General features: G+C 41.4%; 1 protein-coding gene across 7 annotated transcripts in view; it reads left to right on the top strand.

Annotated features, from left to right (window-relative positions):
* Window positions 1-15,877, top strand: part of tle2b (TLE family member 2, transcriptional corepressor b) — a 67,540-nt gene that overhangs the window by 46,650 nt on the left and 5,013 nt on the right. For 6 of the 7 annotated variants that reach the window (XM_025054262.1, XM_017042479.2, XM_017042469.2 and 3 more), the window contains 12 exons: window positions 723-903; window positions 2,176-2,192; window positions 3,442-3,582; window positions 4,549-4,602; window positions 7,701-7,868; window positions 8,047-8,206; window positions 10,293-10,462; window positions 11,571-11,647; window positions 12,428-12,677; window positions 13,595-13,842; window positions 14,277-14,424; window positions 15,612-15,762. In XM_025054262.1, the coding sequence (XP_024910030.1) occupies window positions 723-903; window positions 2,176-2,192; window positions 3,442-3,582; window positions 4,549-4,602; window positions 7,701-7,868; window positions 8,047-8,206; window positions 10,293-10,462; window positions 11,571-11,647; window positions 12,428-12,677; window positions 13,595-13,842; window positions 14,277-14,424; window positions 15,612-15,762 (1,765 nt within the window). The remainder of the gene's footprint in view (window positions 1-722; window positions 904-2,175; window positions 2,193-3,441; window positions 3,583-4,548; window positions 4,603-7,700; window positions 7,869-8,046; window positions 8,207-10,292; window positions 10,463-11,570; window positions 11,648-12,427; window positions 12,678-13,594; window positions 13,843-14,276; window positions 14,425-15,611; window positions 15,763-15,877) is intronic. The other variant, XM_017042498.2, reaches the window with a different exon arrangement.

Raw genomic sequence — 15,877 nt, 5'->3', positions numbered from 1 at the left:
AGTGCGCCCGTCCGTGCGTTTGTGTGCAGCACAAACACACTTTCTAAGGTGTAACAGTGTGTGCTTGTGTGTGTCTTACACACTGGCTTGACAAAACAACACACCAGAGCACATCATGATGCACTCTCAGGATAATGGCCTTCTTTATCTGTAGCTGTGTTTTGCTCTCTACTCTCTCTGTCATTATCCATCTCCTTTTCCCTCCTTCTCTTTCTTTTATCCTCTCTGTGTTTTATTTTTGTCTCTATTTCTCCAAGCCTTCTTTTGTGATTTGATCATTTTCTTTCCCGCTATTTGAGTCTCTTTCCTCATTTTCCCCACACCTATTCTTTAAAACCCTGGTTGGTTTTATTTACTTTCTCCTGATGTGTTTTTCTTTCACTCTTACCCAAAACATTACACAACTTCACTGCTTTTACTGTGAGGTGTTCTCACACATTTTCCTTTTCATTTACTCTTTGACCCGTCTCCTCCTCAGTTACATCTTATTTATTTCATAAATGATCTCTCCATTAGAATCCCATTCTGTTCATGTTCTTCCTCCTCCTCTGGCCTCAGAAAACACAGCTCTGTCTTCTCTCAGTGCTCTCTTACGTTGTTGCTGCCCATTTCAGTGTACTGTCTTCTGTACTTTGTCTTTTCTAATCACCCACCTTCCTTGTCCGACTTCCCTACCTTTCCATGCCTCCCTCCCCCACTCCTTCCTTTCCCTGTGGCCACAGCAGCAGCAGCTCCAACACCTGTCTCATCATGCCCCTGGCATCCCCTTGACACCGCACCCATCAGGCCTGTCCCTAGGTTCAGGCGGCTCTGGTCTTCTGGCATTGACTGGAGCTCTTGGAGTCTCAGCCCACCTTGCGTCCAAAGATGAACGCAACCACCTTGACCCTGAACATCTTCGAGGTAAATTAATTTATTATTGAAAGTCCAAAACGATCTTATGGTTATTAAGTGCCAAAGCAAAAAAAATGTCCACATAAACAGTTAGTGACACAATACACAGAGTCTTTACAGTAAGATCTTACAGTGAGAGGTTCTGCTGTGAGAGTCCATGCTTTGTTTGAAACTGAAAATCAAAGTTGAAGATTTCAAGATGTTTCCGAAGCACACACGTTTTTCTTTGTAACAGTGGAAATGGTCATGACATTCCCTATTTTATTTTCTCTACATAGATACATTTACAATGTTGGTGTAAATTAGTCCTGGCAGGCAGGTTTTGGAAATTTGTAAAGCAACTGACCTTTTGAACTGAACTTGGACTTTCTTCCTTGTATGGTTGTCATAATATGTACAGACGTAGTCGTGGAAAATGCAAGATTTGAACTCTCATTCACCCTGAGAGAATATCTTATCTGTGTTTCAGGCATTAGGCCAAGAGAGACTTTCTCATGAATAAGGAGAAAACCGAGAGGCCACAGAGAAACAAGTGAATAAGATTAAAAATAAAACATATATGTAGATGTACTGCTGTCTTAAAACTCTGTACTCATGTATATGTTTGTTAAAGGAGGAGGAGTGGTGTTTTCATCCATCCTTAAACTATTTTTGAACTAAAATTCCCTTGAACTCCTTCAGATACTCCCTCCCAACTCACCCCTCTCTTTCTTTTCACAGATTTCACCACACATGAAAAGTTTGCTCAGACATCTCCAAACCTAATTTGGTGTCTAAAAGTGAAAACATGGTTTTCAGATACTGATCTTTTGTCTGAAAACGGACTTAGGTTGCCTTCGTTATTACCTTAGGACATACAGTAAAAAGGAATCGGTGCCTGTGAGCAGGGAGAGAATTATGTTTTGTACTTTGTGTCAACTCTTTTGCTGAGGCACAGAATAGAAAAGACATTCATTTTCATTTGGAAGTTATGCACTGGAGCCTTAGCCGTCTATGTGGGGGCTCGTGGCTGTGTGAGCCTCAAGGCCAACGTATGACATGAAGAATGGGTGAAAAGATGGTGAGGGCTGGAAGACGTAACAGGGAGACAGGCTGAGGTTGTCTGGGAGGATAGAGCAGAGGGCTGTCGTTACAAGACTTTATTGTAAAGGATTATTATTATTATTATTATTATTGTAGATGTTGTTATTGTTATTATTATTATTATTATATTGTAATGTATTGTTTTTGGTTTTCTCTTCTCTATATTTTTTTCTATTCCACTCTCCTGACTGTTGACAGAGGGCGCACCAAGCAGGGTGAGTATATGTGTATATGAAAAAAATAAGGGTGCTTTACAACATGTCTGTGTGTGTGTTACTCTCCAAGGTAAAGCAGTGATGAGCATACGTATAGTGTACGTGTTAATGAGATGTTTCGTTGTTCTATAGGGCTTTATTCAAAATCCCTGCCTATCTGTGGCTCGTCCTGTTCCCTCTGACTGCTGCACACTGTCTAACTGAACTGGCTGCAGTGTACAGCTGGCATTCATTAGTATAGCTGTTGATAACAGGGGGAGGGGAGAGTGGAAGGGGGAGGATTTAGAGAGAGACGGAGAGTGAAATTAGAAAAAGAAGACAAAGATGAAAGAGGAATATAGAGTGAAAAAAAAGGGGGAGAAAAAAGGTTTCACTAGCGAGCCTTTGTTGCAGCTTTTATTGCAGAATGAAAATGATTTAAGAGTGCCACTGAATTAACTTTCACTCCTTCACTCCATCTGCAGTAAAACCCTTGGCATAATTTAATTGCTGAACACAATGTAAAGTACCGGGAAAAGAGTTTTCTCAGGAACGCAGATTCACGCTGAACTTGGCCGAGCGTGACACGTGTTTATGGAACACGAGCTGAAGAGATACATATCCACTGGCAGTTAGTGGAGAGCACCACACCAGTAAAACATGTTGGAATTTTAAATGGAGGGGACAAAGGGGGACAGAAAGACAGTGGGGAGAAAAGAGGGGAAGGAGTGAGGGAGAAAAACAAGAAGAAGAGGAGGAGGAGGAGGAAGTTTGTCAGGCTTCACTGAGGTCCACTGTGTTGTTTCTACTTGTCTCTGACAGCGCTCCTTCCTGAGTGACTCATCTCTGTGGTAAAACCTCATAGTTTCATGTTCTAACCACATGTGGATAGAAAATGACAGGTGGCCCCCGACAACCTGGCCCCCGCCACAACAGGAAAGCAACAACACAATACTGTGACGTCTGAGTCCTGAGCACCAGGCCAGCCTGTTGTAATTGTGCCTGCTCAGCCTTACTGCCCAATAATGAGAGTCATATTTTACACAGGGACTAGTGTGTGGAGGGGACAGGGCTAATTAGGTCTATATACTGCTCTCTCTGGGTCTGTCTCTCTGTCACAGTCTTAACCTGTGCTTGTACTTACTCAGTGTTGGTGGTTCTGTACGTGTGTCGATCACAGTTTTACACCTGCATGTGTGTCTATACAGAGAGATTCAGTGTGTCTGAGTTTTTATATATATATATATATTTTTTTTTTGTCTTTATCCAGAGCAAGTCAGTGTCATCAACAGACAGTCAGCCCCCTGAGGAGCGCCAGGGCCCATCTGGGGGCTACTCCTCCTCACAGGGAGGAGCTGAGGCCAAGAGGAGGCGCTGTGATGATAAGGAATCTCTCCCACCACATTCCTATGTAAGTGCCTATACAGAGAAGCTCCACCTTCTATGGTCCAAATGGCTGAAAACTTTTCTTTTTACCATATAAAGATATTCTCCAATAATAATTTAAAAAACAAATACAAAACTTGTACATGCATAAATTAATTAAGTGGTTCCCAAACTTTTTTCCCAAACCCCTCTTACAGGGGGTGCTAACCGCTTTGGGAACCACTGCATTACCTGGAGAAATAGTACTCTTTAAAACCTCTCTTCAAGTGTTCAATGAAATACACTGTGATGTCATAGGTCAGACGGAGGTCAGTGCCTGTGGCTGTCAGAGTCTTGTTTTGTCTGGAAAGGTCCGTGGTCCACAGGGAGCTGTAGACAGTGTGAAGCTAAAGAGAGTTGTGCAGGTCAGGTAGCTGTAATGAATTAGATGGTTGTCTGATTACTGCCTGGTGGAGTGAGTGACACTAAGATTGAGGCAGCGTGAGATGCCCTTTAGCAAAATCACTTCACATTAGTCTAAAGTGAGAGTAAGCCCAGCCAGTTTTCCCAATGTCTTTTTTTTTCTTCCACATCACACCGTCCATTTTTTTGTCTCTCATTTTTAACCCCGTGCTCTCAGTTCTTTCTCTCTGGCTCTTTATCCTGATTTCTGTTTCCTCATATTGGTATGGTTTTCTATTTTTCACTTCTATGAAAAAGGTGCTAGTTGTGTCATTAAGGTGCTGATGTCACAGGAATATCTGGCCATGATCACCCAAAGCACTGTTGCCATGGTGACTAAGTGCCATCATTTCAGCGTGGAAAAAAAAGAGAGACAGATTCAAAGAGATGGCGAGAGGAAAAGCATATTATGGATGAAGAATGTGTGTGTGTGTGTGTGTGTGTGCAAGAGAGAGAGAGAGAGATGCCAGTCATATTCACATTTAAACCTGTTACCTTATGTGTTCCTTTTTATTATTAAAGCTTTGTTTTTGTGTTTTGTGCTTCTTAGGACAGTGATGGAGACAAAAGTGAAGACAACCTCGTGGTGGACGTCTCCAATGAGGTAGGAGTTTTGTGTATTACTACAGTAATGAGCAGAGACCAAAGCAGAGCATTAATCACACTTTAGGCCAAAAGTACTACACAATATTTTCTAAAAAAAAAACCCCTCCTTCCAAACATCTTAGTTGAAGCTTGTCTGTCGTACGTGGTCAGCAGGTGTGTCTCCAGTGATTCATTAAAACATCACCACTTCTATCACTGCTACAGCTGCTACTACTACTAATATATTGGTAGTTATCATAAATTAGCATAACCCAAGTCCATAACAGTTCATCTGCAAATATGCGTTTGATCAATCTAATTTAATCAAATAATAATTAAAGAGCTGCCAATGGAAACTGGGATTCAAATACATCTGAAAGAAGCTTTAATGCTGCCAACGCTGACATCGGCACATCGCCTCAGAACAAAATGCATGTGATTAAATAACCACACAAATCAGATTTGAAGATGTTTAAAAATATTTTTGGAGCATCAGCTCAGTGCAGAAAGGCATTAAAACTGATACATTGTCAAAATAAAACCAACTCTCTGAGACATTATCTCATTGTCTGATGCCATTAGTGTTTATTCAAACCAATTGGACTCCAGCTGAAAGAGAACACAAAGGTTCTCATGTGAGTTTTGAATTCCAGTCAGTAATAATCTTGACAACAGGGTTTGTCAAGATGCTTGTTTCAAGCTTTTTTTCTTTTTTTTCACATCAAAGGGCTCACTAGGTTTGATCTCATTTATGACTGAAGGTTACGTAGGAGTGGACGCTGGCATTTTTGATGTTTTGTGGCTCATTCTGTTTTGCCAAATACTAATCAGTTCACTCCAGAGCTCCCCAGGATCCAAAATTAACTGTGACATAAACATTGCTATAATTTAGATGTATTCTCATTATTGACTCATACACCATTGATTGTTCTCTGTTCCAGAAGGGAAACAGAAAATAGCTTTTGTTTTTGCTAAAACAATACCATCTTTGTTTTCTTAAGATATTCACGTCCACATATTTGTGCACAAATAGAAAGAAAGGAAAAGTTTCACTTTCAGACAGATGGAGCCCAGCTATAGAAAAAAAACTGTGCAAAGGATCAAATCAAATCAGATGAAGATTAGTTTCATTTTCTGCAAATGAAAATGAAATGAGATAATGTTGCTCCGGCACCGTACACTTACACAGCGTGGTATTTAGGTTTATGTCACGCTTGCTTGCATCGGTATAATTTCAATGATAATAACCTTGGCTTGTGTATAATTGTGTGCGATGTGAAGGGAGTCAGCAGGTACACAGCTGCTTCAGCTTTCTTCTGCAGTTTTATATCTATATATATATAAATGACAAGAGTTGTTGTGAAAGCTCATTATCAGCTGCCTCTGCTTGTGTTTGCTGGTTGTAAACTGTCTGTGGAGGTGAAGGCTCCCCAGCTGCTATACAGCACCACATCAAACATCATAATGGACGTGAACACAAAGAAAGCTCAAAGCGTTCTGCATTCATTAAGAGCAATCCATCTAACATGAACGTCATCCACAACATTTGATGAGCTTTTTTTAATATGATGAGGAACGGCACACAACTCAACCTTCTAGAAAGAACACTTGTTATTATCCCAGTAATATACACTATTGTTTTTGTGCTTTTCTGCCTTTTTTTAATCTCCTCATTCCATAAATGCAGCCTCTTGTAGTACGTGATGCCGTTTAAGCCTGTTGAAAACTGAGTTCATTCAATACTTCATGCAGCGAACCGAAAAACGCTGCATGTTTTATTTAAGGCTCCCATGTTTTGATATTACACAAAAAAGTAGAACTGGTCTCTGGTGAGATTTAGAAAATGGTACAAAAGCACAAAGAAAAAGAGACAAATGTTAGTAATTGTAGAAAAAAAAGGGAAGGGTGTTCCCTGGTGATTTGTGTGTGTGTGTGTGTGCACTGTGCTGAACACTGTGACCCAGTGAGAAGTGCTGACTACAGCACTCTCCTTCTGGGGGTGGCAGCTCTGGCTCAACAGTGAAGCTGTGGTTCCAGTGATTAAAGCAGCTGTAACAATAAGACTGTGTCCAGATTACACACACACACACACACACACACCTCTGTAGCTGCAGCAGGAACAAATGTAAAAATGAGTTCCTTCACATCTGAGCCAGACGTTCAGTGTGCACACACACATGCACAGATGACTCTTTTCACCTTCGGTTGTTCAGTTTGTCTTCAGTAACTAGTTGTGTCTCTAGTTAAGACTGACTGGAAGAGTTTATTTTACAAAAATGTTGTCTTTGTCCGAGAGTTTTTCAACATATTTAGAGGATCTGTTCTCTAATGTAGCCTCATCAACTGTGTCTGTAACACACGTGATGATAATTAAGGCCGATACAAATATTTGGTCATTTTTGATTTCAGATAAAACAGAAAGCCAGGTATTAACGTCAATGAAAACCAGAAGGTCATCTGTAGGTTATGGTACAATCGCAATCACAGTAATGTGCTTACTGTTAGCCCAGAAGCTATCCCAGAAAATTATTAAAGTTAGTGAAAATCTAACCAAGTCCAGATGTTACAAAAACAAATGAATAGAAAGAACAAATGAAAAGAAAGAATTTGGCAGTATATAAAATATGCAGTGCACTTTTAAATTGTTACGGGTTACCAAAAAAACTACAAGAATACTGTATGTAAAAACAAAAGACCCCACAAATATATTTAATATTCTAAAATAATTCAAAATTATATTCAAAGAGGGAAGCATGGTAGCATGAATATCATTGATATTTTTTTAAATTATAATATAGATAGCTGAAATTTAGGCCAGACAGAAAGAAGTCAAAAAAAAAAAAAAAAAAATTAAATTTAGTCAAACATAAACACTGAAATTTTGTGTCACAGACATCACCACCTGATTGGTCAGTGTCCTAGAGAGTACCCTTTTTAAATGCCTTATCAACCAAATTGTCCATGAAATTAAATAAGTGCTGTGACAGCAGCTTTGTTCCTCACAGAAAATACATCAAATAATGGAAGGCATTAATGGACTTAGTGTGGATTCAGTGTCTTCAGGACCAAGACCGAAAGAAAACTTCACGTTTTAACTGTTCTGTCTCTGTCATTCAGGAGCCCAACTCCCCTGCAGGCAGCCCCCCACACTCCCCCCACGGGAATGGTTTAGACCGGGCTCCTTCCTTAAGGAAAGAGCTCCCAGGAATCTCAAGTGCAGGAGAAGGTCCGACCACCCCGAACCCCCGCAGCCCAACCCCGGGCAAGTCCAAGGACTCTGTTCAGGTAGGACAGACTCACTGGACCAAACAACTGTCTGCACCATTAAATCACCGTTGAACCAGTTTAAAATAGTGAGGTGTTGTAGCCAGTGTGTGTGGATTCACAGCATCTCACTGTAACACTCTTATGAGGTTTTCTAGCTGTGACTGCTTTGTTAAAATTAACTTTGATTTCTCGTCAGGGGGATAAATCCCAGTCTCCATTGTCCAAGTCCAGCACCCCGTCCCCGTCTCATCGTGAAGCCCTCACCCCTGGAGCAACAGGAGCCCCAGGAGCTCCTGGTCCCAGCACCTCCTGCCTTCGTTTGGTCAGCAAAGCAGCAACAAGCGCAGACCCCCTCGGTAAGACGAGCAGGAAGGAGCTCCATGTCCAGGCTTATTTTAATCTAAATTCACAAGAAAAACTCCTCTTGCCTTACTGGACAGTTTTTATATTCAAATTCAAATTTTATATTTATAATATTGATATAAATCCTCCTTTAAAAAATGAGGATTTTTACAAGTATTTTCAGTCAATATTATAGTAAAATAATATTACCGATGCAAAACCGAAAACCAATTTGGATCTCACACTGAGGCAGCACTTTGGCAAAGATGCTGGAAATAAAATCTTGCCTTAGATCACCTCGTCTGTCACATTTATTTGAAATGTTTCAGTAGACTCCAGATCAGACCTAGTACTTCCCAGTTATCACTGCATTAATAATAAGTTGTAATATTTTTGCTTTCTTCACAGTATTCTCCAGGTTTTACATTAGATTCCTCTGCACTCGCCTTTTACACACCTCGAAAAAGTTCTTTTGGGAAAGTTTTTTTTTGTTTGACACTATTGCTAAAGCTAATAGTTGTCTGTCTGACCCTCGTTTTTTCCTCCCTCTCTTTGTCACGACCTTTGGCATGACCTTATTCCTACATATATCACTGCTCTGTAGCAGAATCTGATTAAACCGTAGCAGAAGTGAATCCAAAGTCAGCTTTGACCTCAAATTGTGAGCAACATGAGTTGAGTGGTGGGAAAAAAGCTAACAGTATTATCGTACTCCTGTAAGTGTGTTGTTTAATGGACTTAGTGTGGATTCAGTGTCTTCAGGACCAAGACCGAAAGAAAACTTCACGTTTTAACTGTTCTGTCTCTGTCATTCAGGAGCCCAACTCCCCTGCAGGCAGCCCCCCACACTCCCCCCACGGGAATGGTTTAGACCGGGCTCCTTCCTTAAGGAAAGAGCTCCCAGGAATCTCAAGTGCAGGAGAAGGTCCGACCACCCCGAACCCCCGCAGCCCAACCCCGGGCAAGTCCAAGGACTCTGTTCAGGTAGGACAGACTCACTGGACCAAACAACTGTCTGCACCATTAAATCACCGTTGAACCAGTTTAAAATAGTGAGGTGTTGTAGCCAGTGTGTGTGGATTCACAGCATCTCACTGTAACACTCTTATGAGGTTTTCTAGCTGTGACTGCTTTGTTAAAATTAACTTTGATTTCTCGTCAGGGGGATAAATCCCAGTCTCCATTGTCCAAGTCCAGCACCCCGTCCCCGTCTCATCGTGAAGCCCTCACCCCTGGAGCAACAGGAGCCCCAGGAGCTCCTGGTCCCAGCACCTCCTGCCTTCGTTTGGTCAGCAAAGCAGCAACAAGCGCAGACCCCCTCGGTAAGACGAGCAGGAAGGAGCTCCATGTCCAGGCTTATTTTAATCTAAATTCACAAGAAAAACTCCTCTTGCCTTACTGGACAGTTTTTATATTCAAATTCAAATTTTATATTTATAATATTGATATAAATCCTCCTTTAAAAAATGAGGATTTTTACAAGTATTTTCAGTCAATATTATAGTAAAATAATATTACCGATGCAAAACCGAAAACCAATTTGGATCTCACACTGAGGCAGCACTTTGGCAAAGATGCTGGAAATAAAATCTTGCCTTAGATCACCTCGTCTGTCACATTTATTTGAAATGTTTCAGTAGACTCCAGATCAGACCTAGTACTTCCCAGTTATCACTGCATTAATAATAAGTTGTAATATTTTTGCTTTCTTCACAGTATTCTCCAGGTTTTACATTAGATTCCTCTGCACTCGCCTTTTACACACCTCGAAAAAGTTCTTTTGGGAAAGTTTTTTTTTGTTTGACACTATTGCTAAAGCTAATAGTTGTCTGTCTGACCCTCGTTTTTTCCTCCCTCTCTTTGTCACGACCTTTGGCATGACCTTATTCCTACATATATCACTGCTCTGTAGCAGAATCTGATTAAACCGTAGCAGAAGTGAATCCAAAGTCAGCTTTGACCTCAAATTGTGAGCAACATGAGTTGAGTGGTGGGAAAAAAGCTAACAGTATTATCGTACTCCTGTAAGTGTGTTGTCCTTGACCATCGTGTTTCCCTCCTTTACTCCCATCCCTCCTTCCTCTCTCCCTCTGTCCGTAGCTCTCCGCAGCCCCCTGTCTGTGCCCCCTGGTTCATACCCAGCTCATTTTGGCGTGGTATCCCACGCAGGACTGAACGGGGAGCTGGCGAGTCCAGGAGGTTTCGGTGGAGCTCTGACCCTCTCCCCGCAAATCAGTGCAGCAGCCAGCGCCTACTCTCGAAGCTCCATGGTGAGAAGAGGTCGCGGTTATTGTGCTCTGTCAGGGTTTGATTTATGATTCAGCATCAGGTCTGACCTTCTGACCTCAAAGCTCAGTGAATGTGCTCTATCAGAAATCCAGTCATGATTATTCAAATCTTGTGATTCGTGCTGACAGAAGTAACAGATATGTAAAACAAAATGTAATTAATGTGTCCAAACTGAAGTGCAGGATACCTTTAGTGACCTTGGATCTTTTTGAAAGGTGGATTTGCAACATTTAAAAAAAGGATGTCTGAAATGATTTGTCAACTAATGAATACTAAAATATTAGACTGAAACATAGATAAAAATACTTTTATTGTCAACGTTTATAGGTCTTGTTAAATATAGGTTTAGTTATTGATTTGAGCATTTTTAACTCCTTAAATCTGACACTCTTGTTTAGTTGTCAATTGGACAAATACAAGTGATTTAATTTTCACGTTTAAGATTCGCAAAATTATAGTTTTGTAGTTCACATACAGGACTGTTTGCTTGTATGTTGTTAGTGTGAATGCATTACCGTACTGTTAAACTGTCTTTTACCACATTAATCTTAGAGTCAATGTGATTGACGGTCCTTTAATGATCACTTGGGCTCAAATTCATGTCTCAGTTTTTACACCTCCCTGACATTCCACCCGCGGAACCCTGAGTTACACATGGGAGTGCTAGGAGTTCACCCCTATGACATCAAATACCTTTATGGGAGTAAAGCAGATCCTAAAACGCCCTCATCAGCTGTTGTTATGGGGTTTTTTTTTAACAGTTTCTCATGTTAGAAAAACATCTTTAACACCTGGGGTTACTCCTGAGTCACTGATGTGTGTTTTTACAAGTTTTGTTGTTTGTTTTGATAATGTGCTAAATTATGTTAACCATTTGACTTAACTTTTTTAAAATTTCACAAGACGATGTGCTAACACTTGAAAAAAAACCCATAACCATTAAGAATATGTGGGGAAACTTTGTGTAAAATATATAATATTTGAACAATAACTTGACCTTTGGGTTCTAAAAACGTCTGGAAGAAAGTTCCAGACTATCTGCACTGCGCTGCAAGGATTTACATATTTATTCTGATTTTTCTCCACCAGGTGGCCTATGACTCCCGTTCTCACCTGAGAGCAGCAGGGCTGCCCTCCTCTCTGCCCAGCTCCTCTGGTGGAAAACCGTAAGTTTTAACTTGTTTTAAATTGAGTAGCGTCAGCTGCTTGGAAGGGTCGAATCTCATTTCCTGGTGTGTTTATGGCTGCTGCTGAAGTTAAACAGTTTATTTCCATTTCTGTTAAAACAGAAGCGTGAGCAAAATAAATATTTCAGACTGCAAAAGCCACGACGGCATCAACTGTCCGTCTGCAAATCAGTCAATAACAAAACTGTGTCTCAAAGTGCCCTGGACTTTCTAGTCCGTCATATTCATTCCTGATGAAGCTTGTTGACACAGACTGAGGAATGTTAAATGTCCAGAGGAGAGACGTTTACAGACGGTCTGAAAATTATTGTTGTTCTTGTCATTTGTTGTGAAGTAAATCATTTCTCTGGTGATAATTTGAAATCCAAAGCCAGCCCTGCCTTTTAACTACCAGTGTATTGATCAGCCATTAGCTATGCTGCACAGACTGTGCCCTGTAATACAATCAGCCATTATGTATTCCTGCCCACAGCTACAGTGAGACGAGTAATTGCCAGGATTCAGGGAAATATCACTGAAGTGTCAGGGCCATGATGCTTCATCATTCCTCACAACTTGGAGATTTGATGTCTGTGGTTTCAGTATTGTGTGTTTTCACCTGAAGGTTTTTACAGCCATTTATTGACTGATTGATTCCTTTTTTTTCTGCCATCTCTCTGCACGTTTCTCCACAAGCACAATCAGCTTATTTTTAGCCTGACCTCCACTTTTTTTGAAAAGTATTGACTCATCTGTTTCCTTCCATCTCTTTATCTCTAGAGCCTACTCGTTCCACGTCAGTGCTGACGGGCAGATGCAGCCGGTGCCATTTCCCCCTGACGCCCTGCTGGGCCCAGGAATCCCTCGCCACGCCCGACAGATTCACACCCTGAACCACGGAGAGGTGGTGTGTGCCGTCACCATCAGCACCTCCACACGTCACGTCTACACTGGAGGAAAAGGTTGCGTCAAAGTGTGGGACATCAGCCAGCCGGGCACCAAGAGTCCAATGGCCCAGCTGGACTGTCTGGTGAGACATGAGAAAGTCTGAATCAGAAATGTTCTTACCAAGCAGTTGAGTGAACGCCAACTGGACTTCTAGAAGATGTTTGGGTGAAACCAAGAGAATCCAGTTGCCTTCTACTCAACTGCTTTGGATCAAAATGACCTGGATGTCTGAGAAACTAAACCTTATCATTAGGGCTTTCACTCCGTTGACCAACAGGTCTAAAAATATAATGTTCATGGTTACAAATATAGTTTATTTTCATCTGTTAAATGTGGATTTACTTATTAAAAGTTTTTAAATACATTTTTAAGACAATAATCAAAACACCAAAATCCAATCAGATTATTCAAATTTAAGAAACAAATCCCAACTCCAGAAAAGTTATTACACTCGCAAATTGCAACAAAACGTTATGACTGGTATTATTGAAATTGAAGTCAAGAAATGTATTTGACTTGAATTTCAACATCTACTCATTAGACATTCATTTAATTTTTTAGATTTTGTGTCTGCAAAAGGTTCCAAAATGACCAAAGTCAACATAGGCCTCCCATCAACCCACAGTCTGTCCAAGAAAGTCTGGCTTTGACTCACTATTCTGTGCTGCACTATCATAGATAATTTTGTTAGATGTTTTGCAGCTCAAGATAACAAAAACATTTCTCCACCTGCACTTATAATAATAATATCCTGAAAAGACTGGGGAAATACCTGTCATCATTTTTCTGAATTAAAAGTATAATCAGCCAAACAAGATGTTTGTTGAAAAATGAAAAAGTTTTTTACGACATCAGTCCTCAGAGTAGACACTGGTCGTTCCCTCAGGCAGGTAGTTTTACTGCCTCAGGAACCTGAGATGACACTGACAGTAATTGTGATACTAACTAGTCCATGATGCACCTGAAGGCCTCACTGTATTTCTCATGTTGTCCATTCAGAACAGGGATAACTACATCCGCTCCTGTAAAATCCTCCCTGACGGCCGAACCCTGATCGTGGGCGGGGAGGCCAGCACTCTGTCCATCTGGGATTTAGCCACGCCCACTCCACGCATCAAGGCAGAGCTGACATCATCTGCTCCGGCCTGCTACGCTCTGGCCATCTCTCCTGACAACAAGGTCTGCTTCTCCTGCTGCAGTGATGGAAACATCGTGGTCTGGGACCTTCACAACCAGACCCTGGTCAGGTGAGAGGACGGGGAAACAAAACTTTAAAAACTCTGCTGCTGCTGCCCTACTTACACAAATAGAATATGTTGTGAGAAAGGAGAGGAAGGAGGAGAAGAGGTTGTGGAAACTTTTGAAGTGAAAATAAAGCAATGTCAATAAGAAAAAAAAAGAGGGAAGATGTGTAGAGTTAGCCAGAGAGGATGTGGATGGGAAGAATTTGGCAAAGTAGAGCTAAAAAAAAAATACAAGAAAGAGATAGAGGATTGTGTCAAGTCAAGAGTGTGTGTTCGGTCACATGTGGGTGGTGTGAGGGCAGCAGAGAGGAAAAGGAGGGATAAAAATATATGTGGTTTGACATGTACAAGAGATAAGAGGCAGAGAGGAAGGCCATGGAAGTAGTGAGCTGGTGTGTGTATTGTCTCTGAATCTCCTGTGTCTCTCCCCCTCTCAGACAGTTCCAGGGTCACACAGACGGAGCGAGCTGCATCGACATCTCCAACGATGGCACCAAGCTGTGGACGGGAGGACCGGACAACACGGTCCGCTGCTCGGCCCTGAGAGAGGGAAGACAGCTGCAGCAGCACGACTTCACCTCACAGGTCCGCACACACACACACAGATAAGCTCAGCTCAGCCGCTTCATTAGCTACACCTCCGTTAGCTCACAGGACCCACACTCAGAATGGAACAGGGAGCTGGAGCCACCACTGTAGGTGATTTAAAGGCTGGTGTTTGGGTGTGGATGCCTCTTGGTTAATGTCATCATTTCAGCTCCACATCCCACCACCAGGCTCTCAGCTCTGTATGCAGTATTGAGTCCAGTCAAGTCCAGTTTATTTATGCAGCCCCAGTTGACAAAATACATTCTGCTGTGATGGACCTAAAGATTTCCATTTAAGATAACCTTGACCTTAAAAACACCTATGACATAAAGTCAATATTATGTTAAATGTAAATTAACATTACAAAGTCTGTTAATGAACTTTACAGATATTTGTTGTAAGTTAAAATACAAAAATGTGAGCCAATCACGTCAGACCATTTTAAGTTACTAATTAGTTCATTGTTACAGCTAATCAAATGTAAAGTTTGAAATTAGGTTCCTCATATTTATTCAGTGTGGGTTCGGTGTGCATCATGGGTAATTGCAGTGGCTTAGCATCAACCCTTATTTTTCACTGGGTCTATTAAAACTTGATGCTAATGCACTTGGCATTAAATGTAATTCTAATTTGTATTAATAGGTCTTGATACGGCTGAGATTATATTTGGAGAGATTTCTCCCAGAGCCTTGGCAGCAGAAACGGTCCTAAAATTAGATTCTACACAGGGCTGGAAACCACCCAAAATGTACCTTAAATTTATTTAGCGGACACCGTCACATCAGGCCAATAGAGTTGACCACAGGTGCCAGATGAGTTTCGACCCACCGTCAAATGGCTTTCTCTCTCTTGAAGTCTCACTCTAACTCACCCCCGTCTCTCTTTTTTTCTTCGTCTTTTCACTCATCATCTTTATCCCCTTCTCTTGTTATCCCACATTCCCTCTTAATTCCTTCATCCATCCTCCTACTTCCTTTCATTGATCTTCTTCTTTCATCAACCTTATCTTCCCTCCTCGTTCATCTTTCCTCAAACGCTCTTTCATTCCAGCCCTGTTTTCATTTCTGTACCTTCACTCCTTTCTGTTTAGCTCACCTCACCTTCTAACTTCTCCTTTTCCCCCCTCGATCCCTTCTTTCAACATGCTCTGATTCTTTTCTTTTTGTTCTGTCCTCTGTCTGCAGATCTTCTCTCTGGGCTACTGTCCAACAGGAGAGTGGTTGGCTGTGGGAATGGAGAGCAGCAACGTGGAAGTCCTGCACGTCTCCAAACCTGACAAATACCAGCTGCACCTCCACGAGAGCTGCGTTCTCTCCCTCAAGTTTGCCTTCTGTGGTATGAACACACACGCACACATTCTGTACACACATTGATTTTCCAAAGTGTTCTTAACAAAACCCTTTGCCACAGATGATCATAACAACCGGCCATTAATAGTAACCACAGTAGT

Source organism: Cynoglossus semilaevis, chromosome 2 (genome assembly GCF_000523025.1).
Source record: "Cynoglossus semilaevis isolate Cse_v1.0 chromosome 2, Cse_v1.0, whole genome shotgun sequence".
NCBI lineage: Eukaryota > Metazoa > Chordata > Actinopteri > Pleuronectiformes > Cynoglossidae > Cynoglossus > Cynoglossus semilaevis.
The sequence above is the reverse complement of the archived record's forward strand: the minus strand, read 5'-3'. Positions and strand labels throughout refer to the sequence as shown.